At 42.0% G+C, this 27,364-nt stretch overlaps 1 protein-coding gene across 1 annotated transcript in view; it reads left to right on the top strand.

Moving 5' to 3' along the window:
• Positions 1-27,364, top strand: part of LOC126158041 (esterase E4-like) — a 142,926-nt gene that overhangs the window by 10,945 nt on the left and 104,617 nt on the right. The window contains exons 2-5 of the mRNA XM_049916416.1: positions 2,230-2,370; positions 13,881-14,018; positions 16,629-16,770; positions 25,351-25,536. Coding sequence (XP_049772373.1) covers positions 2,230-2,370; positions 13,881-14,018; positions 16,629-16,770; positions 25,351-25,536 — 607 coding nt within the window. The remainder of the gene's footprint in view (positions 1-2,229; positions 2,371-13,880; positions 14,019-16,628; positions 16,771-25,350; positions 25,537-27,364) is intronic.

The raw sequence follows: 27,364 nt of genomic DNA, 5'->3' as shown, positions 1-27,364 counted from the left end.
TAAGCATATACAAAACTGTACAAACAATAATAAACAAAAAATCCTTCAAGAAGTACACACAACAATTCACAGAAACATTCTCTTTAGCTGTTTCTTGAATGTCTCTGTACACGATTCTCATACTCGTTTGAGTATGAGAATCGTGTTAACTTCTGTACATCGACATTAAGACAGGATACTCCAGATGTTTCATGTATTGTGCTTGTTGATGAAGCCACATTTACCACGTAAACCACCGAAACATGCACTATTGGTCTGTTGACAGCCCTCACTGGCTTCGTCATCTGGTACGTCAGCGTCAATGGGGTGTAAACGTGCGCTGTGGGATAGTGAACTATCAGTTCAAGGGCCGTTTTTTACATTCGGAACACTAAACGTACAGAAGTACCGTAGGTTTCTGACAGACCATCTTCTACGGATGCTAGAAGATGTTCCTCTGCAGACTAGAAGAAACCTGAGGTACTAACATCATGGCTGTTCAGCCCACAGTACAAGAAGTGCTACTGCATGTCTTCATGAATTATTTCCAAATCACTGGACTGCACGCCGAGGACCTGTACCTTCGTCCGGCCCGTTCCCTCGATTGGACGCCTGTAGACTTTTTTCTTTGGGGAAGAACCCCACACCCGATGATATGCAGCAACGTATTACTGCAGTCTGGTCGGACATATCCGCTGAAATACTAGCACGTGTGCAGCAGTCGCTCCAGACCAGACTGTAAGCATGTATTTTCGTTGTATGTGGTCATTTTGAACACAACCTATGATGGTGAATTGTTTCGTTACTGGTCAGACTCTGCATAACTAGTGTATGCACTTGTTCTTCAGTACTTGCTACGATAGATATTGTACAAGTGCCGGTGCAGGAACTTTTCAGAATACGATATCTCGTAAACGACTAGCATTAGAATTCGCGAAAACACCACTGATATTCTACTTTACCCTGCTTTTAGTTTGTTAATGTCAATAGACATTGTTCAATGTGAAAAATTGTATGTTCGTACAGAAAATATGCGTTCTAAGTATTATTACAATCTGTTGATTGACTAACAATACGAGCCCCTGACTATCAATCCAGTCTGTGAAAACCGCACATCAATAACAATTTCCATTTCCGCAATATTCGCGCTCAAGTATTAGGTGATTCACCCTGATTGCATTTTTAGATGCAAAACACACACAGTAGCAAAACACCTTTAGTAAACTAGCAAGTTGTATTTATGGTTTTTTGGTTTATGATTACAACACTACCACAGAATCCGAATAAAAGTAAACAAGGCTCATGGAAAGAGAGAGGAGGGAAAGACGACATGGAAAAAGAGAAGGGGGAGGGGGGAGGAGTGGAGAGGACGGAGAAGACGGACAGAGAGAGAACAGAGAGGGGGGGGGCGAAGGACGAGGAGATGGACAGAGAAAGGGGAAGGGGGAGATGGGCAGTGACAGGGGAGAGAAGGATATCAGAACGTGTATCCAATTCCCATATATATTAGAAACGTGTGCGTTCTCTATTCTTTCCTTTCCATTTAAGCAGACTGAACCACAGCAAAGTTTCGCCGGATACAGCTAGTTGTTTATAAGACCCGTTCAGCTTAAAAGAGGAAGTTGTTCTTCTCAGTGAATGTAGTATAGTGTGCTACTAATCAACAGTAAGAAACCAAATTTTTGGAGATTAGCATTATTGAAAAATAATTTTTTTGCTTAAATTAAGTACAAACACCAGAAGGCTGCAGCACAAAAACTTTGATACATGTCCAAACCGAGGATATCATTGTAAGCATCACATAATTACCTTTCAAATAAAAAAACTAAGAGAATATATAGACCATTCCACAGACACAGCGTTTTCAAATTTTACACGAAAAACGTATGTGCGAAATGGTGCTCGAGGCGTCAAATTTGGCAGCTTGTATTTTGAGACAGAAATTCTTTTGGACAGAACAAAAAATACAGTCTTCTTTCTTAATCATGAATGTAACATATGTTAAATTCAATAACATCGAAGTAACATCGGAGACTATGAAGGTAAGATTTTTTCTTATCTTCCCTGAGGTGATATGGACCCTCTGAAACTCTTACATCTACATTTGGATAAGAACTTTCGTAAAATCGGTTCTGGCAGGAGGTTCAGTGTGTGTGTGTGTGTGTGTGTGTGTGTGTGTGTGTGTGTGTGTGTGATGCAGTGGGACGGACGCTCTTTTTACCTGATGTGACGACCTAAGTGTGCACGCAGAATCCCGACGGTGGTCCGCTGGTGAAGACCGAGGGGGGACAGGTGCGGGGTCGCATCGCCACTTCGTTCACCGGACGTCGCTACGCCAGCTTCCAGGGCATCCCTTATGCGAGTCCCCCAACGCGGAACCTCAGGTTCAAGGTGAGTCACTACACATGTAACAGTTCCTATGTACATTGCCACAGGAAATTGTAGGCCCTCCTTAGTTTCTGGCAGGCAGCATTGTTAGTTACAGTACGTCGTCGAATTCTGCGTCAACAGCTTTGGCCAAGCTTGCATTTCAGAAACTGCCCAGAAAACACAACCTCTGGTCGCCAGATACTACGCAGCAGCACGTTCGTGCTATTGGAGAATAGTAACAACGATATTAATACTGAGAGAACAATACAATTTTCACTAGAACTGGTAAACTCTTAGTTGTCGTACTCCAACTTATCAAATTCAAGAAATACAAAGATAGGCACAAAATCATTCGGTTTGGGATATAAGATTGTGTTTTTAAGGTCAAGGTGCGCTTTTTTCGACGAAATCCACATTTACGGCAGCTCACATCATCCAACGTTTTTCCACCGAGTAGATGTATTCTCTGTAGATCGATTCTGGAAGGTTTGTAAACAATTTAGTTTCATTAGTGGTGCTTGTTTTCTGTTTTAATCACTTCCCCTCCTTGCTTAGCTGTTCTGCTAACGGAATATCCATTTTACGATTTACCTGTTGGTCACACAGAATAATATCAACATACAGTATGATGGAGTCTCGCAAAATTGTATCGTGCTTATGAGGCACTATCAAAACCATACTTTTCGTCACTCATATATTGCAATGATTCTGCAATTATGTGTAAACCCATCAAGATCTGCGAAACTAAAACTATTAGATTTCTATTTTTCGTTTTGGATTAAGGTGGTTGTGTGCAGAAGAATATGTGAAATGGCCTGTTAGATAGCATCACACATACTGACGCCTGCGTGAAGCACAGTATTGTGACAAATTGAAGGGATAATAATTGGTTTTGTTCAGTCCTCAGCTGTAAAGAGGATCTACCGGCCAATGTGAGGATAGTGTTCGAAGTTTTCTCACGTACATAATTAAACACATATACTGGCCATGGGCTACACTCTACCTAACCAGTGTGCACCAGCCATCAGTCGAATGGGCGCCTAATCTACTACAGCGTCATTGATTAGTGTCATCAACTTGGCATAGTGGCTGGTCTACTAACACTCAGATAGCCCTAATGGTTCCGGGATTCGAACAGCCATGCACGCTAGATATGGCTGGCTCCCGGGCAGCAGCCGTCGACCCTCTATCGAAGCACCGAATAATCAGAAACGTAGTGGAGCAAGCAAATCTTGACTTTCTGCTCTCCGGTAATTAGAAATTCCATTCCACAGCTTCTAAGTAGAGAGTGGCATTTTTAGATCAACACACTCAAAAAATTTATCATTGAAAAAAATGTTTTGATCAAATTCATTTTTTTATGTCAATATTAAAAATAGAAAGCACGAAAGCAGTGAAATAAATCCATTAACACGAAGTTTTGTAAGTACACGAAGTAGTGTTTCTAATCAGTTGACTTAGCTTTTGTTACAGTTTGTTCCCAGTTTTGCTCTTCGAGGAATATTAATGTAACATTTTTGTTGGTTTTTATCAATATACTTAGCAGGATTTTCTCAGCCATTGCAATTGTTTTATTTTATTTTATTTTTTTATTTCAGATTTGTAATTTTTATTTCAACCCAATCTTATGACAGTATGAAAAATCTTTGGGCATACGCTACAGCTATATTTCAGAACTCTTGGAGTACCCTATATTTCATAATGTTGTTGTTGGTGTTATTGTTTTTGTTGTTGTGGCTTTCAGTCCGAAGACTGGTTTGATGCAGCAGTGCATGCTACTCTATCCTCTGCTAGCCTCCTCATCTCTCCACAATTATTGCAACCTACATTCATTTGAAGCTGCAACACATTTCAGGACATTGCCATTCATGTTATACTCCTGTCGAAGACATGGCTGGAGCCGAGTTCTGTAAGTCTTGATAGTTATATTTTTCTGGGACGTGAAAGACGCAATAGACGAGTAGGTGATGTGACAGCACATACACGAACAAATTTGTGCCCCAAGGTCATTCCCACATCTATAAACGAAGGCAAACAGCCCAAAATACTTGTTCATTGAAGTTAAACTTCTCAACAGAAAATGTCTCATCTGTGCAATATACTATCCACCTAAAGTTGGACAGCTCTTCTAGCTTCGAATCTGCGCTCTCAGGTCTTGAATCTTTGTATGAAAGGTAATTATAACTGGAGATAAACTTCCAATTTTCCATTTGTGCCTATTCAACATACAACAGGCACTCATACGTTTATCGATGTATTCGCAACCAAATCACCAAACAGAATAATTCGCACTGAACGGATTTCTGCACCTAACTTATCTGCTCTTGATGTAATATTTATTATTTACTCGTTGCAATTCGCAAATAACAAACCGAAACGGGCGAAATTTAGAGATTTCAAGCGCATGAATATGTCTGAGCTTACAGCTGACTCCCATGTTATATCTTGGCGGAAAACGACAGGAAATAACTTCTCCATCAATGCTGAAGTATCTAACTTCAATGAGAGACTCAATATTGTATATGATAAAGATGCTCCTCTAAAATCAGTAAGAGGAAGAAGAAAACCTCCACCATGGGTTGCACATCACCTCAAACATCTTTTGAGTGTAAGAGATGTTGCACACATGACATACAAATGGCACCCAACCCCTGATAATCGTCTCACCTCCAAGAAGGTATGCAACCGAGTTATTCAATCTATGAAGAATGCTGCGATCTGGTATGCCCAGTCGCTAAATGAGAAGTTTCATACTAAACGCAAAATTATATCTATTTAAAACAGCAGATAAAAATTCGCCGGCCGCGGTGGTCTCGCGGTTCTAGGCGCGCAGTCCGGAACCGCGCGACTGCTACGGTCGCAGGTTCGAATCCTGAGTTAGGTTTAAGTAGTTCTAAGTTCTAGGGGACTGATGACCACAGCTGTTAAGTCCCATAGTGCTCAGAGCCATTTGAACCATTTGATAAAAATTCGCTTGATGCCTTCCTCAGAGAGAGTCTCCATTTCTTCGAAGCTAATAATGTAAGCGTAGGCCAGATATGGCTCAAATTCAAAGATACCGTATAGACAGCAATAGATAGATTCGTACCGCATAAGTTAATAAGAAACGGGACTGATCCACCATGGTACACAAAACACGACAGAACACTGTCGCAGAAACAACGAAAAAAGCATGCCAAATTCAGAACACAAAATCCCCAAGACTGGCTAAGTTTCACGGAAGCTCTAAATTTAATGCGGACGTCAATGCGAGATTCTTTTAATAGTTTCCACAAGATAACCCATCGAGATTCTGGTCATATGTAAAGTACACCGGTGGCAAAAAAAACCGTCAATACAGTCACTGCGCGATAGCAATGGAAATTTTACCGACGATGGTGTCACTAAAGCGGAGTTACTAATACAGTTTTCCTTAATTCGTTCACGAAAGAAGACGAAGTAAATATTCCAGAATTCGAAACCAGAACACCTGTTAGCATGAGTGACATAAAAGTAGATATCTTAGGTGTTGCGAAACAACTCAAATCACTTAATAAAGGCAAGTCTTCCGGTCCAGACGGTATACGAATCGGGTTCCTTTCAGAGTATGCAGACACAGTAGCGCCTTTCTTAGCAATCATATACAACCGCTCACTTGACGAAAGGTCTGTTCCTAAAGACTGGAAAGTAGCACAGATCACACCAGTATTCAAGAAAGGAAATAGGAGTAACCCATTGAATTACAGACCCATATCACTGACCTCAATTTGCAGTAGAATTTTGGAGCATATACTGTACTCGAAATTATGAATCACCTTGAAGAAAATGACATTTTGAGACATAACCAACACGGATTCAGAAAATATCGTTCTTGTGCAACACAGCTAGCTATTTATTCCTATGAAGTAATGAGTGCTGTCGAGAATGGATCTCAAATCGATTCCATATTCCTAGATTTCCAGAAGGCTTTTGGTACCGTTCCTCACAAGCAACTATTAATCAAATTGCGTGCATATGGATTATCGTCTCAGTTATGTGACTGGATTCATGATTTCCTCTCAGAGAGGTCACAGTTCGTAGTGACAGAGGGTAAATCCTCGAGTAGAACAGAAGTGATATCTGGCGTTCCGCACGGTAGTGTCATAGGCCCTCTGCTGTTCCTGATTTACATAAATGATCTAGCTGATAATCTGAGCAGCCCCCTTAGACTGTTTGCAGATGACGCTGTAATTTACCGTCTAGTAAAATCATCAGACGATCAATTCCAATTACAAAATGATCTAGAGATAATTTCTTTATGGTGCGAAAAGTGGCAACTGGCACTAAACAAAGAAAAGTGCGAGGTCATCCACATGGTTACTAAAAGAAATCTGATAAATTTTTGGTATACGATAAATCGCACAAATCTAACGGCTTTCATTTCGACTAAATACCTAGGAATTACAATTACGAACAACTTAAATTGGAAAGACCACATAGATAATATTGTAGGGAAGGCGAAACAAAGACTGCGCTTGGTTGGCAGAACACTTATAAGATGCGACAAACCTACTAAAGAGACAGCCTACATTACACTTGTCCGTCCTCTGCTGGAATATTGCTGCGTGGTGTGGGATCCATACCAGGTAGGATTGACGGAAGACATCGAAAAAGTGCAAAGGAGGGCAGCTCGTTTCGTGTTATCGTGCAATAGAGGGCGAGAGTGTCATTGATTTGATACGCGAGCTGGGGTGGCAGTTACTGAAACAAAGGCGGTTTTCTTAGCGCCGAGATCTATTTACGAAATTTCAATCACCAACTTTCTCTTCCGAATGCGAAAATATTTTGTTGACACCCACCTACGTAGGGAGAAGTGATCATCGTAATAAAATAAGAGAAATCAGAGCTCGAACGGAAAGATTTAGGTGTTTCTTTTTCCCACGCACCATTCGAGAGTGGAATGGTAGAGAAGTAGTATGGAAATGGGTCGATGAACACTCTTCCAGGCACTTAAGTATGAATTGCAGAGTAACCCTGTAGACGTAGATGTAGCTGTAGATCCGCCGTCCTGTAGAAAAATCTACGAGCTTTAGGAATGGGCAAACCCAACCTCTAGTTCCTATTGAGGATCTAATTGAGTATTTCGCCAAGTTGATATTTTCAATTGACAAATATATAAGGATTGAAACCGTTGGTTAATGCAGTGATTGGTACAAAGAGAAAATTGTATCTGCAGACGATGAGCTGATCAGGAAGTCAATTGCTTGAATTTGTTCGGCAGCTAGAGGACACTATAAAATAACAGCGCGAACGATCTGTTTTTTGTCTATCTTCTACTGCCCAAAATAGCACACACCTTGCAAAAGCCCGGAAGCGGGAATTCATAAAATCAAGAATGAATGAACACACAGCTCGCGAACAGCTTACTAAGTAACACCATACTATCGTCTAGATGACCAGTCCGATTTCCGTCAAAATCACTTCACAATGACTGCTCTTACAAAAGTAACTGACGAACTGTAACAAGCTATGGACGTATAACAAACAAGTAGCAGGAGGTTTACGGATTTCAACAAAGCTTTCGGCACTGCCGGCTCTGATATTCTACTTGCTAAACTCGCAAGTCAAACTTTTCCTTCAAGTTCTGTACAGTGGTTCTGCTCGTACCTTACATCTCGCCAACAGTGTGTAATGATTGGAACAAAAAGGTCGCAGTGGAGGAATGTAGTATCCGGGATCCTACAGGGATCTGTATTGAACTCATTATTCCTCTAATTATATGTTAATCACGTGTCAACTATTTTCTTCCATCGCAAATATCAGCTACACGTAGACGACCTTCAGTTATATCCAAATGCAAGTCCAACAAACCTGTACACAGCCATCCAGCATGTAAATATCGATTTATTTCACCTATCTGAGTGGGCGCAGAACGTAGGTTTGAACTTAACCCATCTAAAACGCAAGTAACCTTAGTCGCTCACAAAAGACTTACTACCCCTAAGTTCAGAGAATCTCTTCTACCATTAATTCTAAACGGCGCAGAACGGCAAACAGCTTGGGCACAATTCTTGGCCATCACTTAGAATGGACTGAACACACACAGCTGCAGTCTGTAAGGAGGTGTCGACATCACTTCACTCGCTACAGAAATATAAAAAAGTATTTTCTAACCAGCCCAAAAAAAAAAGCTCTTAGAGACACTAAAACTCCCCATATTTGACTACGGTGATGCGATTGTTGAAGGATTTTCGTACGAAATCTCACGCAGGCTGGAACTAGTGACGAATGCTTGTGTACCGGAGGATCAAAAAGTCAGTATAAATTTGGAAACTTAATAAACCACGGAATAATGTCGATAGAGAGGTAAAAATTGACACACATGCTTGGAATGACATGGGGTTTTATTAGAACAAAAAAAAAGTGTTGCTAGACGCGTGAAAGATCTCTTGCGCGCGTCGTTTGGTGATGATCGTGTACTCAGCCGCCACTTTCGTCATGCTTGGCCTCCCTGGTCCCCAGAACTCAGTCCGTGCGATTATTGGCTTTGGGGTTACCTGAAGTCGCAAGTGTATCGTGATCGACCGACATCTCTAGGGATGCTGAAAGACAACATCCGACGCCAATGCCTCACCATAACTCCGGACATGCTTTATAGTGCTGTTCACAACTTTATTCCTCGACTACAGCTATTGTCGAGGAATGATGGTGGACATATTGAGCATTTCCTGTAAAGAACATCATCTTTGCTTTGTCTTACTTTGTTATGCTAATTATTGCTATTCTGATCAGATGAAGCGCCATCTGTCGGATATTTTGTGAACTTCTTTTTTTTTATCTAATAAAACCCCATGTCATTCCAAGCATGTGTTTCAATTTGTACCTCTCTATCTACATTATTCCGTGTTTATTCAGTTTTCAAATTTATACTGACTTTTTGATCACCCGGTACTATACATTTGTGACGTAGGCTTTTTCGACCATATCGCTCGCGCCAGCCTACGAACAATTATGGTGGCCCCGTGCTGATAACTCGTAGAGACTGTCATATTCCATGTTTCCTCAATCGCCTTCTCAGTCACTGCGCTGCGTCCTATTTGTCTTCAACTGTTAGACTGTTATCTGAACACCACATCAGAAACACTCATTTTCCACAATGTGAAATTATTTCTGGACTTCATATAAGACTGCCATGTGGTAGTTAATCTATATCATTCTAAATGCCCTTTACTATTATTATTAGGAGCGTCAAATATTATTATTTTTATTATGTGATCGGAGGCTTTCCCAGCGTATGAGTGGTTTCCAGGGCTTTCGGGTGTACAGCCGGATGCGATCGTTGAAGTCCCACGATATTTCGGCGAATAACCTTTCCGCGATCATCAGGTGGTTCTGATGGAATTCCATACCGAAATATCGTGGGACGTCAACGATCGCATCCGACTAGACACCCGAGAGCCCTGGAAAAAAGTTATTATTATTGTTTTACTGTTATTATTGTGAACATTTTGTAATGTCTTTGGCATGTGTTCTTCCTGATCAGATGAAAGAGAGGGACTTAAACGGTAATCTGGCCAGGCTAAATCAAGCCTTGGTCTCCCTCTACAATTTTTACCTCCCTCCTCCCCCCCGTTACCAAACTGACGATTCTTTCATATCTTAGGATGCTTACTATCAACCGATTCCATGTAATGTTCACGATTCTACTGTGTCACCACATTCCAAAAGCTTCTGTTCGCTTCTTGTCTGAGTTTCTTATCGGCCGCATTATACTTCCATGCGAGCTACGCTTCAGAAATAATTTCCCAACATTTAATTTATATTAGATTTTAACAATCTGCTCTTTTTCCAGGAACACATTCCTCTATACAGCCAGGGTGCATTTTATGGCCTCCCTAATTTGGCCCTCATTAGTTTTTTTGTTGTCCAAATAGCAAAACTCATCGACGTACTCTCTTCGTCTCAGTTACTAACCCTTACAGCACCCGTCTGATTTCATGCTATTACAGTCCAGTGTGATTTTTATACTTTTATTGACTTTCCTCTTAGAACCTATTTTCAAGACACTATCCACATCGTTCAGCTACTGCTCCAAGTCCTTCGCCGTGTTTGAAAGAATTAGAGTGCCACTGACAAAGAACAAATCTTATATTTTTTTCTCTCTGAATTTTAAGTTCGTTTCCAAATCTCTCTGATTTCCTTACTGTTTGCTCAATGTACAGATGAAACAGCATCTGACATAGGCTACAATGCTGTCTCACTCCATTCTCAACCACTGCTTCCCCTTCATATCTTTCGACTTTTATAACAGTCTGATTTCTGTAGAAGTTGTAGGTGACATTTCTCTTTCTGAATTTAAGCCTGCTGCCTTCAGAATTTCAAATAGTTTATTTTGGTCAACATCGTCAAAAGCTATTTGTTAATTTGCAAATGTCCATTTTAGATTTGCGTTGTTACAGTTCATCTTTTGGGGTTAAGTCGTATTGTAAGTACAGCCTCACGTCTCCCTAAATTTCTCCGGAAGCCAAAGAGAGCTTCTCCGAAGTCGGCTTCTAACATTTTCTCCATTCTCCTGTAAATAATTTTTATCAGTATCTTTGCAACCATTACTTATTAAACTGATTATTCGGTAATATTCACACCAGTAAGCAACTGCCTTCATTGGACTAGGATTTATTATACTCCACTTGAATACTGCGGGTGTTTCGCCTGCCTGATAGATCATGCATGCAAGACGGAATGGTTTATTCAAGGCTGTCTCTCCCAATGATTTGAATAATTTTTAGGGAATGTCGTTTATTGCAAAGGATTTGTTTCGACTTAGACCCTTCAGCACTCTGCAAAATTCTTGTCACAATATCGTATCTCCCTGCTCATCGTCATTTATTTCTTCTTCTTCTTCTATAGTATTGTCTTCAAACTTGTTCCCTTATCTAGACGCTCCATTTATTGCATCCACCTTACTGCCATTCATTCTGCCCTTAATGCTTGGTTAGCATCAGAGCTCTCAATATTCAAACAGTTCCAAATATTATTTTAATTATTCTGTATGCTGTATTAGTTTTTCCCATGGCCATACGTGCTTCTACAGCCTTTCATTTCTCGTCAATGGTGTATCAGTTTTCGCTTCTTGTTGGTTTCGTTTTTACGGCGTATTGATTCCCTTTCACTTGCTTCATTTGCTGTATTGTGATAATTTCTCATTTCGTGTATTACAGAGTTTTAAATCAGCAGTCCATTACTAACAAATTATGATCTGAATCATCATCTGCCCCTAGAAATGTTTACTGGTTTAAAATCTGGTTTCTACTTCTCTTTCTTACCATTAAGTAATCTCATTTAAATCTACCCGTGTCTCCACGTGTCTTCCACGTGTAAAACCTTCTTTCATGCTTTAATTGTATAAGGATGCAATGTCAGATGGTTGAGTCAAAAAGGTCAGCCCATATTCATAACAGTAACACAAAAATATAGACTTTGAATATCCTACTTGACTATAATTACTTTTTAGGTATCAAAATAATCTACGTTAAAGATACTCATAGGATAAGTATAAATCATTTCAGTTTCAGTAAGTTTTGTGTATTTTTTGTCAATTTAGCTCATGGCGGCTCTGTGACCGTGTAGGCTGCATATTCCTTAAGTAGCGCCATTGGGTGGTGGGTTTCCGCGTTCCGCTTAATATGTCAGGAGTCCTCTACATGCAGGAAGCGGCTACAAGGGTAGCGGGGCTGTGTGGAAGGGAATGGGTGGTTTTTTAGGTTACAGGGTCTCAGGAAACCACAGAAAGGACGTCCGTCTAAATGGGGGCAGGAAATCACAGTAAGGTAGTTGTAGAAACGATCGGTATTGTAGTTGTAAATTGTCGTAGCTGTGTTGGGAAAGAACCAGAGCTCCATGCCCTAATAGAAAGCACTGAAGCTCCAATAGTTGTAGTTCCGCTAAAGCCAGAAATAAGTTCAGCTAAAATTTTTTCAAACGATCTAACAGTGTTCAGAAAGGATAGGTTAAATACAGTTGGTGGTGGAGTATTTACTCCTGTCAGAGGTAGTTTGCCTTGTAGAGAAATTGAAGTAGATAGTTCGTCTGAAATAGTATGGGTAGAGGTTATACGTGACAATCGGACTAAACTATTAATTGGATCGTTATACCGACCCCCCCCCCCCCCCCCCCTCGATTCAGAAGATATAGTTGCTGAACAGCTGAAAGAAAACTTGATTCTCATTTCAAATAGGTACCCCAATCATACAATTATCATCGGTGTGACTTCAATCTACCCTCGATATGCTAGAAAAATTATACGTTTAAAGCCGGCAGCAGGAATAAAACGTCATGCGAAATTGTACTGAATGCTTTCTCAGAAAATTATTTTGAACAATTAGTTCATGAGCCCACTCGAAGCGTAAAAGTTTGCGAAAGCATACTTGACCTCTTAGCAACAATTAATCCTGGACAAACAGGGAGTATCATGACGAATACAGGGATTAGCGACCACAAGGCAGTTGCTGCTAGGCTGAAAACCGTAACAATCGCAATCATCAAAAAGAAACGCAAAGTACGTCTATTTAAAAAAGCTGATAAAAATACTCTTAACGACTTTTTAAGAGAGAGTCTCCACTCCTTCCGAACGCAACATGTACAAATAGAAAAGATATGGAATGATTTCAAAGAGAGAGAGTATCGACGGACATAGGGAGATATATACCACATAAATTAATAAGTGATGGTACTGATCCCCCATGGTACACAAAACGAGTCAGATCACTGTTGCAGAAGCAACGAAAAAGCATGATGTGGAATGATTTCAAAGAGAGAGAGTATCGACGGACATAGGGAGATATATACCATATAAATTAATAAGTGATGGTACTGAGCCCCATGGTACACAAAACGGGTCAGATCACTGTTGCAGAAGCAACGAAAAAGCATGCCAAATTTAAAAGAACGCAAAATCCTCAAGATTGGCAAAGTTTTACAGAAGTTCGAAAGAAAGAGCGTATTTCAATGCGAGATGCTTATAATAATCCCCACAACGAAACTCCGGCTCAGAATGTGGCATAAAACGCAAAGAAATTCTGGTCATACATAAAGCACACACGTGGCAAGACGCAATCAATACCTTCACTGGGTGATAACAACAGTGAAGTCACTGATGATGACATGTGCCACTAAAGCAGAGTTATTAAACACGGTTTCTCGAAACTCCTTCACGAAAGAAGACGAAGTAAATATTCCGGAATTTCAATCAAGAACAACTGCTAAGATGAGATTTCCCGCGCGCCGTTATAGAGTGGAACGGCAGCGAGACAGCTTGAAGGTGGTTCATTTAACCCTCTGCCAGACCCTTTATTGTGATTAGCAGAGTAATCACGTAAATGCAGATGCTACACGGCACGTTTTATAATCTTACCCCTCCTTGGATACGTTTCTGTGCAGCGCTACCTACAGCCATCCACGAAGCAAAGAAACGTGAAAATGTAGTCACATTAGTCCGTATAAAATACTTTTGCTACCTGCTGTGGTATGTGAGCCTCCTGCTGGCAGGACGTTGTTAGCGGCTGTGTGCTCCACAGGCGCCGCAGGTCGCAGAGCCGTGGCAGGGCGTGCTGAACGCGTCGGCGCCAGGACACGACTGCCCCCAGCTGGACCATCGCTCTGGAAGCGTCGTGGGCCACGAGGACTGCCTCACCCTCAACGTCTACACCACGCAGGTGAGCTCGGGGTTCCAGGTAAACACTGCTAGACACAGCTGTCTGCAGAATGCTGTGGCAAGAGGTAAAGCAAACGTGTACAGTGTCACTCCCCGTGGGATTCCGAAGAATAGATACCGCCAGCTATTTGAAAAGGTTTTGTTTCTTCGTGTATTTTGGCAACTTTCCTGTTGGAGAGTACGTATTCCCCATGCTTGTTTACATATATACTTCAGCAGCCACCGTACTGGGAGTGAGGTTCTACATAACCGCGACGTTCTGTGATTTTTAACTTCGTGAACATTATTGTACTCCACAACAGTATCGAATTACAACATTAGTGGTGAGCATCTCGAGCATGTCGCATCGTATACGTATTTAATGGAACTGGGACGCTCAGGTATCATCGGTATTACGGAGAGCGAATGGAAGACAAAGGTTTGTTGAGAAGGTTCTGGAAGGGTGCAGTGCATCTACACAGGGAATCACAGAAAAGATGCTACTGCGTCTAATTCTAGTGTACTGATCCAATACTTTGAGTCTTTGTCACGCACAAACGGCAGTAAACGTCGGGCGAATTCAGAGACACGATGCTAGGATCGTAGATGCTCAGGGAACTGACAAGGCAATCATTCGAAGAAAGACGGTGTAGGTCTCGCGGAGTTATGTTAGTTAATTTACACAACCAACATTTGAAGATGATTGTGTGACCATTAGTCCACGTATGTAGCTGAGAGGTCACCACAGATGGCTGCCATGCGAGGGACCTGAGTTCGATTCCCGGTACTGCCAAGGATTTTTCCTTGGTGGGAGGACTAGTACGAGCAGCACTCAGCCTCGTGATACCATTTGCGGAGACACTTGACTGAATAGTTGCGGTTCCAACGTCTGGAAAACGTCCGGGTAAGCAGTGTATTGACCAGATGACCCTCCTTACCGCATGCGCATGACGCCACAAAGTAGAGGACGATACGGCACCCGATAGACATTCCTCGGGCCTTCATGGCCTAGTGGGAAGCTCGTCTCACCATTATGCTGCCACCAACGTATATGGGGTAAGCCACAGATCCAGCGCCGAACATTCATATTTGGTAGTGCAAACCAAACGAAGAAAAAGCTCTAGTAAACATAGGCTGTAAAATGCATACCTTAAGAGCTATAAGCACGTGTTCATCTTCCGTACTGTGAAATCCATCTCTCCTATTGCAAGCTTTTTTTTTTTTTCATGGTTTAGGAGGATTTAGTACGCACCAAAACAAGAGAAATTGTCCAGTAAATATGGGGTTTCAAAATGATTACCATAAAAGCTATGTTTTCCACAGTAGGTGAAGATGAACAAGTGCTGCTCTTAAAGTAAGTACTTTAGAGCCCATGTTTCCTGCAAATTTTTTTATTGTTTTGCTTCATAATAAAGACTCTCAAAACAGAGGGACCAAAGAGTTTACAGTAGAAGAGCGAGGCACAGCGCCGTCGGCACACGGGACGATCTGGTTAACGTGATTTTGCGCTCTCAGCGCTCTCCAACGGCAGTTGTCGACCTTATTTGGTTCGCAAACCACACAGTTTGTTCAGTAAAATGGACGTGCGTAAATTACTTGTGTTCGTTCTATTAAAACGCAAATTTCCTCGCTTTTCCATGTGGTAGTCATGTTGTTCTGTCTGCAGAAATAAAAACTACAGTATCCATGACCATGTAATAAGACAAAAAGAAAAGGTACATTTATAAAAAGTTACAAAATCGAGCAAAGTTCCTCTTGAGACAGAGTGCACACATATTTACATAATATCAGATATTACAGATACTACTTTATTAATTTAGTAAGAAAGTACCACAACCTTTTAGATTACGCGAAGGTGTAAAAAAAAGTCGTCTTACACGAAAGCGGCTACCCATTGTTTTTTAACGTAGCGGTCCTACACTCCACTGAAGTTATGCAGTCGCCATCGTCAGGTGCGCTGACGAACTGGACAATTCAACGGACCTGACGATGGCGGCATGTCTGATCTCCGAAATATTGTGCCCATTGGACACTATGGACCGGCAGCACACGCGTGGACTATTAGCTTCGTTTCACAGTTGTTGACATCATCAAAACAGTAGCTGTCAAGGCAGGATTCAGATTTATTTGCATTATAATTCAGTGTATATTTTCTTTACTCATCATCATACTATGGGATGGCGAATGAGGCGAAGGGGGAATGTTGAATCAATTACAAAGAAAATAAATGACAGGGACACGTAAACATTGTATTAATTTCGTTATATAGAAAATTTACAGAGTTCTGTGAATGATTTGTCCAGGCGATATCTGTGTTGAGAAGTTTTCTTGTTTTTATCCTTCTTTCGTGATAGAGACGATGTGTCTCACAAACTATAAAATGTAGTGAGGTGCAAAACCGTCATCTAGAGTGAATACTTCCATCCATGTTTGTGGACGTGGTTTTTTTTTTTAAATACAAAACCCACTATACGCGTCTGTAATTTTAAGTTTTATCGCATATCAAACAGAATATTAGGGTCTTCTGTCAAAGCAGTTATCGTCAAATGTCGCTAGTCCCTGTACAGTCACCAAAATTCCGTACTATTCGAGGTTAAGACGTGCTACACGTGCGCTCGGCCTGATCCCGCAGCTGGAAGGCAAGCCGCAGCCGGTGCTGGTGTGGGTCCACGGCGGGTCGTTCGTCAACGGCAGCAGCCGCCTCTACCAGCCGGACGTGCTGCTCGACCAACAGCTCGTCGTCGTCACCCTAAACTACCGACTCGGCGCCCTCGGTAAGTCAAGATGTGTCTGCAAGAACAACTCATCAGTAGCATAGTCGTCCTGATAGCGGGTGAACAGAGTTTGGTATTAAATATTTTTACATCAAAATTCTCTTGATGGCACCAAATACAATGGCGAAGCTGACCCGATTGAGCAGTCATCGTAACCTACATCTAGATGACTATCCTGCAATTCACACTTAAGTGCCTGTCAGAGGATTCATCGTATCACCTTCTGACTACTCCTCTACCATTCCACTCCCGAAGCGCGTGGGAAATATGAACAGTTAAATATTTATGATGATAATTCCTTCTTATGTAGATTGGTGTCAATAAAACGTTTTCATATTCGGAGGAGCGAGTTGATTACTGAAAGTTAGTGAAAATAGCTCGCCGCAATGAAAAACGCCTTTGTTTTAATGACTGCCAGCCCAATTTGCATCGTATCCGTGACACCCTCTCACGTATTTCGCGATGATAAAAAACGAGTTGCCCTTCTTTGAACTTTTTGGATGTCCTCCGTCAGTCCTATTTAGTAACGATTCCATTCGGCAAAGCAACACTAGCTAAGGACGGACAAGCGTACTATTACCAGTCTCTTTAACAAACCTGTTACGCCTGCCAATAGAAGGCAGTCTTTGCTTCCCTTTCTCACATTACATACATGATAGTTCCAGTTTAAGTTGTTTGCAGTTGTAATTCCTACGTATTTCGCTGAAATGGCAGCCTTTAGATTTGTGTTATTTGTGGTGTAACAAAAAATGTTAAACATGCAACAAGTTTTGTTAAGCATAAAATTGAAAAGTGCATAATTATGGAAAATAATATTCCCCTGCGGCTTTTACAAGATAAAGTGTCGCAGCCACGATGTGCGCATGTTAGTCACATAATCCGAGCTGTCGTCCCTGCTTCTGAGTCACGTTTATAGGAATGGGATTCAGTATATCAACAGAGGGTGCAGAAGCATACTCGCCGAACGGTCTAAGGCGCTTCAGTCATGGACTGTGCGGCTGGTCCCGGCGGAGGTTCGAGTCCTCCCTCGGGCATGGGTGTGTGTGTTTGTCCTCAGGATAATTTAGGTTAAGTAGTGTGTAAGCTTAGCGACTGATGACCTTAGTAGTTAAGTCTCATAAGATTTCACATACATTTGAACATTTTGAAGCATACTCGGTTTACGCATGTGAGTAACAACGGGTAATTATATACTAACTGTAAATCTAAAAACAAACCACAAAAACTCTGATAAAAATGAAGGAGGAAAATTCCTGGTCATAGAAATAAATTAACAGAAAAATCATACAAACGCTCTTATTCGTAAATGTATGTAATTATTATAAAAATATAAGAACGAAGTGTAAATAAATACATGAAAAACAATCATTAAAAGCGCAATGTATGCAGAAAAGATATTAAAAGCCACAGTATGAAACACAGAAAATGATGGTAACTTGACTTGTGGCCGACAGAGTCACAATCTTCAAATGGGCCCTTGTTCTCCTAATTTTTCTTCCAGCAAAAAGCTTTTGCTTTGACAGTAAACAGATGGACCACAGTGCAGCAGGCCCACTGTGTCGTGTGGGTCCTGAAGATCGTACAGGCATGCTCGGAGTCCAAGAAAGCAGAGCCTTGGAATTTTCCGAAACACATTCTCTTGTAATATACGTCATTCGTAGAGTAACAGCCACCTTTTATTTTATTCTTAAATATCAGTTGCTTTCTCTCATCAATGAAAAAGTTTCTGAACATTCACACCGCCCTTCTTTGAATATGCTCGTTGCCCCATGTTAGTCTTATCTGATTTGAATTCCATTCCGTTGACCTGTATCCAGATATGGGCATCACACATTGTCTGTAAGTAATGTCTTAAGCATAGAAACGTAAGCTTCTCCATACTCCACCAATGAATTTAAGCTGGCACTTGCTGAGTATATGTAGTTCATTTTCATATTTCTACATACTGTCAACCTCATATCATGGCTCATACTAATGGTGCCTCATTAAACCTCTGGTCCAAGGATAACACTTACAAGACTCTTGAACTGTACAACTTTGCACTTCTCTACATCTGTTGTGTCCATAGTTTACAAGGTTGCTTAACAAAGCAGACATCTACAAAATGAATAAAATATTAACACATTTATTTAAAATATGTATTAGTTGAAATATGTGGTATACATAACTTTGAAAACGCTGTGAATCCTTCAGTGGTGCTGTGATAGACCAACTGCTGAATTGTCCTTCGTAGAAACTGGTTAACTTCCTATCACTTATAACATAAAAACCACTGGCTAGCTATTGTGCTATACTGATATATTTTCACTGTAAGTTTTTCGAAGCTGGGGACGGAGCTCTGTTTGCGGCTTGTTAAAAAGACTTTCCAACTGAACAACTGAATATAGTGAGTTAGTATATCAAATTCTTGTCGGGTTTACAGCTGGATCAAACTGTCATCTGAACACAATATTTCAGCGGTCCAACTGGCCGCCTTCATCAGGTGAGAAAAGCTACGCTGCTCTCGTTAATACGCTGGGAAAGTCCACATAGTCACATCAAGTGCCTCTACGGGGAGGAGATGGTTCAACTCGTCAGTAAGTTTGATAAACTTCGCAAGAAGAAAGGGAAGCTGCTGAGTGTCCTCATCTTTTTACTGAGACGTCGTGACGAAGGTATTATACCAAAATTTGCCAGTTTTGTCCATTACGTAAATACAAAAGCGGCCAATAGTATTAAAAGGCGAGCAAGTTTGGCCTTAGTTAGAGAAACCGTTTTACTCTAGACGATTGGATATTATATCCAAAGATTTATTTTATCTTCACTTGGACATTTTTTCACTGATATCTGCAATATCTTGCGAGCGGGTTGACGTCTCTCCTGGGCTTTATCAGATTGGGTGCACAGGAGTGCTTCTAGTAGGCAGTGCTCAAAATTTCAACGTCTTTGTCGTCAACACTTGATATCAGGAAACAATACTTTTCGACGGACTGTGATTAATCTTACAAGTAAGGAACTGGATAATATCACAGTTTCAGTGTTGGAAAAAGGTTTAAGCTTAGCACTCACGCCTAGAAGCATTCCCACCATGGAATTCATTTCTTCTGTTCAACAAGCTGTCTTTCGTCTTCCGGAAGAACAGGCGGAAGAGATTAGACAGGAGGTTTCTCACCTCTTGCGTCGATCTCGGCCTCCACAAAGTAACAGCCGAACGAGCAGCCATTCGGTCTATTAGAGAGGACTCTGAATTGTTAATTTTACCAGCAGTCAAAGGTAATGTCGACCGTTTTAATCTCTAAGACAGATTGTGTAAATAAGATGTATGATTTACTTAAGGATCCGTCGTATCGTATAGTATAGAAGGATCCCACGGATCGCATAAAACGGACTACGATTTCACTTCTGAAGAAGAGTTTCTTACCTGAGGACACTATCAAAAAACTACGTCCTGGTGCTGCCGTTCCACCTAGATTATACGGTTCGCCAAAAATCCGTAAGGATTGGGTCCCATTGCGCCCTATTGTTTCTAATCTGGGTGCACCAACTTACAACTTGGCAAAATACACTCCTGGAAATGGAAAAAAGAACACATTGACACCGGTGTGTCAGACCCACCATACTTGCTCCGGACACTGCGAGAGGGCTGTACAAGCAATGATCACACGCACGGCACAGCGGACACACCAGGAACCGCGGTGTTGGCCGTCGAATGGCGCTAGCTGCGCAGCATTTGTGCACCGCCGCCGTCAGTGTCAGCCAGTTTGCAGTGGCATACGGAGCTCCATCGCAGTCTTTAACACTGGTAGCATGCCGCGACAGCGTGGACGTGAACCGTATGTGCAGTTGACGGACTTTGAGCGAGGGCGTATAGTGGGCATGCGGGAGGCCGGGTGGACGTACCGCCGAATTGCTCAACACGTGGGGCGTGAGGTCTCCACAGTACATCGATGTTGTCGCCAGTGGTCGGCGGAAGGTGCACGTGCCCGTCGACCTGGGACCGGACCGCAGCGACGCACGGATGCACGCCAAGACCGTAGGATCCTACGCAGTGCCGTAGGGGACCGCACCGCCACTTCCCAGCAAATTAGGGACACTGTTGCTCCTGGGGTATCGGCGAGGACCATTCGCAACCGTCTCCATGAAGCTGGGCTACGGTCCCGCACACCGTTAGGCCGTCTTCCGCTCACGCCCCAACATCGTGCAGCCCGCCTCCAGTGGTGTCGCGACAGGCGTGAATGGAGGGACGAATGGAGACGTGTCGTCTTCAGCGATGAGAGTCGCTTCTGCCTTGGTGCCAATGATGGTCGTATGCGTGTTTGGCGCCGTGCAGGTGAGCGCCACAATCAGGACTGCATACGACCGAGGCACACAGGGCCAACACCCGGCATCATGGTGTGGGGAGCGATCTCCTACACTGGCCGTACACCACTGGCGATCGTCGAGGGGACACTGAATAGTGCACGGTACATCCAAACCGTCATCGAACCCATCGTTCTACCATTCCTAGACCGGCAAGGGAACTTGCTGTTCCAACAGGACAATGCACGTCCGCATGTATCCAGTGCCACCCAACGTGCTCAAGAAGGTGTAAGTCAACTACCCTGGCCAGCAAGATCTCCGGATCTGTCCCCCATTGAGCATGTTTGGGACTGGATGAAGCGTCGTCTCACGCGGTCTGCACGTCCAGCACGAACGCTGGTCCAACTGAGGCGCCAGGTGGAAATGGCATGGCAAGCCGTTCCACAGGACTACATCCAGCATCTCTACGATCGTCTCCATGGGAGAATAGCAGCCTGCATTGCTGCGAAAGGTGGATATACACTGTACTAGTGCCGACATTGTGCATGCTCTGTTGCCTGTGTCTATGTGCCTGTGGTTCTGTCAGTGTGATCATGTGATGTATCTGACCCCAGGAATGTGTCAATAAAGTTTCCCCTTCCTGGGACAATGAATTCACGGTGTTCTTATTTCAATTTCCAGGAGTGTATATAGCTTCGGCTTTCAGCCCTCATGTGGGTAAATGTGAACACCATATTTCCAATTCCATGGATTTTATTCAGCGTTTAAGGTTGCTTCGTCTTGGTACCTCTGATTTACTTGTTAGTTTTGATGTAGTGTCTCTTTTTATTCGGGTCCCTCTTGAAGAGTCATTGATTTTAATTAATGAAAAACTTGATATGGAAATAACGAAGCTCTGCTGTAATGTTCTGACGTCCACCTATTTTTTATTTGATGACAAATATTTTGAAGAAACTGACGGTTCGGTTATGGGGAGTCCTTTATCCCCCGTAGTCGCTAATCTTTTTATGGAGGACTTTGGGGTTATGGCCCTGAAAACATCTTTTCTGAAGACTTCGTGTTTTCGGAGATATGTTGACCATATGTTTCTTGTTTGGCCACATGGAATCTTCTGAAGACACCTTTAGGTCTGTGGCTTTTCTTCCGTATGCTGGGAAAGTTTCCGCCATGATAGGTAGACTTCTCAAGAAATATGAGATCAGATGTGTTTTTCGTCCGCCAGCCAAGATTCCAGCGCTTCTTGGCTCGGTTAAAGATGATTTAGGTTTGAGGAAGTCTGGCGTTTACAAAATACCGTGTGAGTGCAGGAAAATTTACGTTGCCGAAACTATTCGTACCGTCAACGTCAGGTGTATTGAACATCATCGCCATACGCAATTATTACAAGCAGACAAATCTGCGGTGGCTGAACATTGCCTTACAGAGGGACACAGGATGCTATACAATGAGACGCAAGTAGTTGTAAATGCTTCACGGTACTGGGATTGTGTTTTGAAAGAATCAGTTGAAATCAGGCTAGCAGATAATATTATTAATCGTGATCATGGACACCCGCTAAGTAAAACATGGAATCCTGTTTTATTAGATATGAAGAAACAACGGCATCTGACTCGGCCGGCTATGAATAATCATTTGTAACGATATATCATTTTCAACAGTATTCACCACCTGAGGCGCATCAACTCTTTTTGCGCCAGGGGGCAGCACGTATGATTGAGCTCGTGCGCACTGTATCTAACGCATTCGCTGTTATACTTCGATGCATATGAAGGTGCAATCATTTGCGACTGTAATCATTTATCGACGAGGGCAGCGTAGATTTTGTCACCTTATGATGGTGGCCAGGTTGACCGCTGAAATATTGTGTTCAAACGACAGTTTGACCCGGCTGGAAACCCGACAAGAATCTGATATACTAATACGCTGGGAAAGTCTATATAGTCACAACATTATAAGCGTCTTATATTGGAACTTACGCTACTCACTCAGTCATCAACGTTTAGCATTAAATGTAATCTACATTTCCATGCAGTATACCAGGTATTGCTCATTTACACAGTTCGTGTTGCTTTTCACTCTATTATGGAATCAACATATTAAGACCATTGAAGCGCAAATACAAAACAGCTGCTATAGTGCTTTACCATTACAAAAGAACAGTGTTCGATAGAATTTTGTTTTGTTATTATGTTACCCTGACAAACTGCAGCAGTGAACTTGCGTTGATCAACGGCTTGGCTTGGTAACATCCTTTTTTATGATCACTCTCGCACACCCTCCTTAACTGGTATAAATTCTACAACTATACCTACAGAGTGTTCGGAAATTCCCGTTATAAACTTCTAGGACTTGTGAGGAGAGTGAGTACTTAATGTTTTGAATAGGAACCCCTGTTCGGAAACATATTGTTTCCGTTCTAGGACAGTTTGAACTTAAGTGTTTAGCTCATTCACTTCTGATTGATGAACTGCGTTAGGCGTAACGCAATACAATTATTAGGTACCAATTCGACGGGAAACATAACTGCATTTATCACTTGAGAATTTTTTTTTGTATTAACACTTACATATTATGTGTTTACATTATTTAAAAGCAACGATGAATCCAGCATACTGATCGTACTGAACAGTACTGATGCATCACAACAGCGGCTCGATGTGGCGACCACCAACGTTGTTGCGGACATTGTACCTACGAGCATGTTCTGGCACACACTCCATCCCACCTGGCGTCGCTTCAGTTTCTGGTGCAGCGGCCAGAACTCGCGCCAGAAGATCTTCTCTGTCTCTTCAGGAGTCTCGAAAGTTAAACATTGCATACGACTTTAAGTGACATCAGATTACCATCTGACGTAGAATACGTCATCCTGTCTACCCTTTTGCATACCAGGACAAGCGACACAGAGTTTTCTCCTACCCTCAGCAGACGTCATTACGTATCTGAATTGAAATCATCGTAGAAGGAATTCGGTGTGTTTCGGGATACGTGTTCCTATTCAAAATACCACTGTACTCACTGCCATTTGTATCGGGAATTTGCGAACACCCTGTATATCTAAGCTACATACATACCCCGGAAGCCACCAAATGGTGCCTGATGGAGAGTTCCTTGAGCCGCTATCAACCATTTTCCTTCCTGTTCTACTAGCAGATGAAGCGAGGGAAGAACGGCCGTCTTTATGCCTCTGCACAAGTCCTAATTTCACTTACTTTGCAGTCCTTACTCAAAATTTACGTTTCGGCAGTGGAACCGCTCTGCAGTCAGTTGCAAATGTCGATTCTCTAAATTGTCTCAAAAGCGTTGCTCGAAAAGACCGTCTTCTTCCCTCCAGACATTGCCATTTTAACTCACGAAGCATCTCCGCAATACTCGTGTGTTTATTGAACATACCGTTAACAGAACTAGCAGCACGCCTCTGAACTGTTTCGATGTCTTCCTTCAATCCGACCTGTTAGGGATCGCAAATACTCGAGCAGTCTGATACTCAAGAATTGGTCATACAGTTGCTCTGTAAGCGGCTACTTGAGAGATGAACCAAACTTTCCGATAATTCTACTGTTAATCTGAAGTCGACCATTTCCCCTCCCTACCAACATCGTTTCCACTTTACATCGTTTTCCATCGTTATGCGTAGATATTTAATATTGTCTTAGAACAACAAAGCGTTGGTTTTCCTACTCATCTCTGTTAACCTTAAATTTTATACATTTAGAACAAGCTCCCATTCCTCACGCGACATAGATATTCTGCTTAAATCATTCTTATCCTTCAACGGTCACTCAACGATGTCACTTTCGCATATGGTACGTGTCATCCGCAAACAATCGCAGACTGCTGCTCATCCTACACGTCAGATCATTTATGTACAAAAAAAGAAACAACAGCGGTCGTATCACATTTGCTTGGAGCACCTTTGTTTTTTACGAACAAGGGGATGGAATAAATTTTCATCTTCATTTGGCTGGCATAAAGAGGAGTAGTTGTGATTTGAAGCCTCAGATCATCAAATCTTGTATCAATATCCCAGTAAAATGCTAAACCTCGCTCTGCGATCGAAATTGCTATTAGGGAAACTCGCTACAGGGGCGAGTGCGGAGAGACGCTGGTACCGTCCTGCGTGCTGTGTAACACCGCCATGCTTTTCCACGGGGTTCTTGTGCTGATGTGAGACGCAACATTACTTTGCTGTCCCATAGGTTTCCTCTGCCATTCTAAAACTCTGGTGTCTTGCAACATGGGCCTCAACGATCAGATGCTGCCATTGTTCTAGATGCCGTCCAATATCAGTGTGATTTGCCACAGGTTTCCTGTGCTGGCCCAGGGCTGGGGTGCCAGGAAATATGGGCTTGCGCGACCAGTCCCTGGCTCTGTACTGGGTGCGACGCAACATCGCTGCGTTCGGTGGCGACGCCGGATGTGTCACCCTAGCGGGACAAAGTGCAGGGGCCGCCTCCGTCATCTTCCACATGCTGTCGCCGCTCTCCAAAGGTCAGATCACAGTCTGTGAATGCCGTAGAATTTCATCATTTCAATAGCGTAATCAACTAATCAGTGAACCCAACAGCTCGGCACGTCGTCAACTGCCTTCGTCAAAACAAATTCTTCTTTGGCGAAACTCGTAACCTGAGTACAGACGTGATCGTCAGTTATAATCTTTTTACCACACACACACATATACGTTCTGTCGGCTACACCGGTTATGAATGTGGCAACATTTCACACTGGCGATGGCTAATCTCACACTTACATTAATCTGCGATCTTGAGACGTTAATCAAATATGTTACCTACAGTATATATATATATATTCCGGAGCGGTTCTCCTCTGCTACCTGTGACAGTAGCAGTAATAGACAGCCCAGGTGGCTGACTAGTGGGATAAGTATATCATGTAGAACAAAGCAGTGATTACATCAAAATGTTAGACGTAGTCACAATCAAGCTATAGTAGCCCATTACAAACAGTATTTTAAGCTGCTTAAAAATGTTATTAGGAAAGCAAAGATTATGTGGTACGCAAATAGAATAGCTAATTTACAGGATAAAATTAAAACCATATGGTAAGTTCTGAAGGGAGTGTCTGGTCAGCAGCACAAAGTCGACGATATAAAGTCAATTCGTAATATTAATATTTCTGTTGGTGATAAATCAGTTATATGTACAGTATTTAACAATCATTTTCTGAGCATTGCTGGTGAACTAAATAAAAATTGAGTTTCTACAGGGAATCACATAACTTTCTAGGCAAATGCCTTTGTGAGATTGATGTATGAAATACTCCTCTGTGATACAGACAATGGAGAGATTGAGTCAATAATTAAATCACTGAAGACTAAAGACTCTTATGGACATGATGGAGTGCCTAGCAGCATTTTAAAGTACTGTGCTGCACATGTTAGTCCTGTATTTAGAGATATTTGTAATTTTTCCTTTAGGAATGGGCAGTTTCCTGAACGATTAAAGTACTCAGTAGTAACGCCGCTTTATAAAAAGGGAGAAAATGATCATGTAGACAATTTTTTACCTATTTCTATGCCATCAGGGTTTGCTAAAGTTATTGAAAAGGGCTGTGTATGTAAGCATAATTGATCATTTTATATCACACGATTTGCTATCAAATGTACAGTTCGCCTTTAGAAGTCGTTTAACAACTGAAAATCCTATATTCTATTTTCTCTGTGAAGAAGTGGATGGGTTATACAAAAGTTTCGAACGCTAGACATATTTTTTGATTTAACTAAGGCGTTTGATTGTGTTGATCACAAAATATTGCTCCAGATGTTGGACCGTTACCAAATACGGGGAGTAGCTCACAATTGGTTCACCTCTTACTTTAGCAACAGTAAGCAAAAGGTCATTATACACAACATAAAAGTAAAAAAAAAATGTTCATGAATCTGAAAAATGTCAGTCCATAGGTTTAAGTAAACGCAATAAACAATACAACAAGAATCACCATAATTTTTCAAGGGACTCCTCGACAGAATAGAAGGAGTGACTCATGAGGAAACTCTTCAGTTTCGATTTGAAAGCGCGTGGATTACTGCTAAGATTTTTGAATTAGAGTGGTAGCTTCATTGAAAATGGATGCAGCAGTATACTGCACACCTTTCTCCACAAGAGTTAAGAAAGTCGGATCCAAATGCAGGTTTGATTTCTGCCAGGTATTAACAGAGTGAAAGCTGCTTATTCTTGGGAATAAGCTAATATTGGTAACAAGAAACGACAATAAGGAATATACATATTGAGAGACCAATGTCAAAATACCCAGACTCGTGAACAGAGGTCGACAAGAGGTTCGTGAACTTACACCACAT

The sequence above is a fragment of the Schistocerca cancellata genome, chromosome 2 (assembly GCF_023864275.1).
Source record: "Schistocerca cancellata isolate TAMUIC-IGC-003103 chromosome 2, iqSchCanc2.1, whole genome shotgun sequence".
Lineage (NCBI taxonomy): Eukaryota > Metazoa > Arthropoda > Insecta > Orthoptera > Acrididae > Schistocerca > Schistocerca cancellata.
This window is presented reverse-complemented; position numbering and strand designations above follow the sequence as displayed.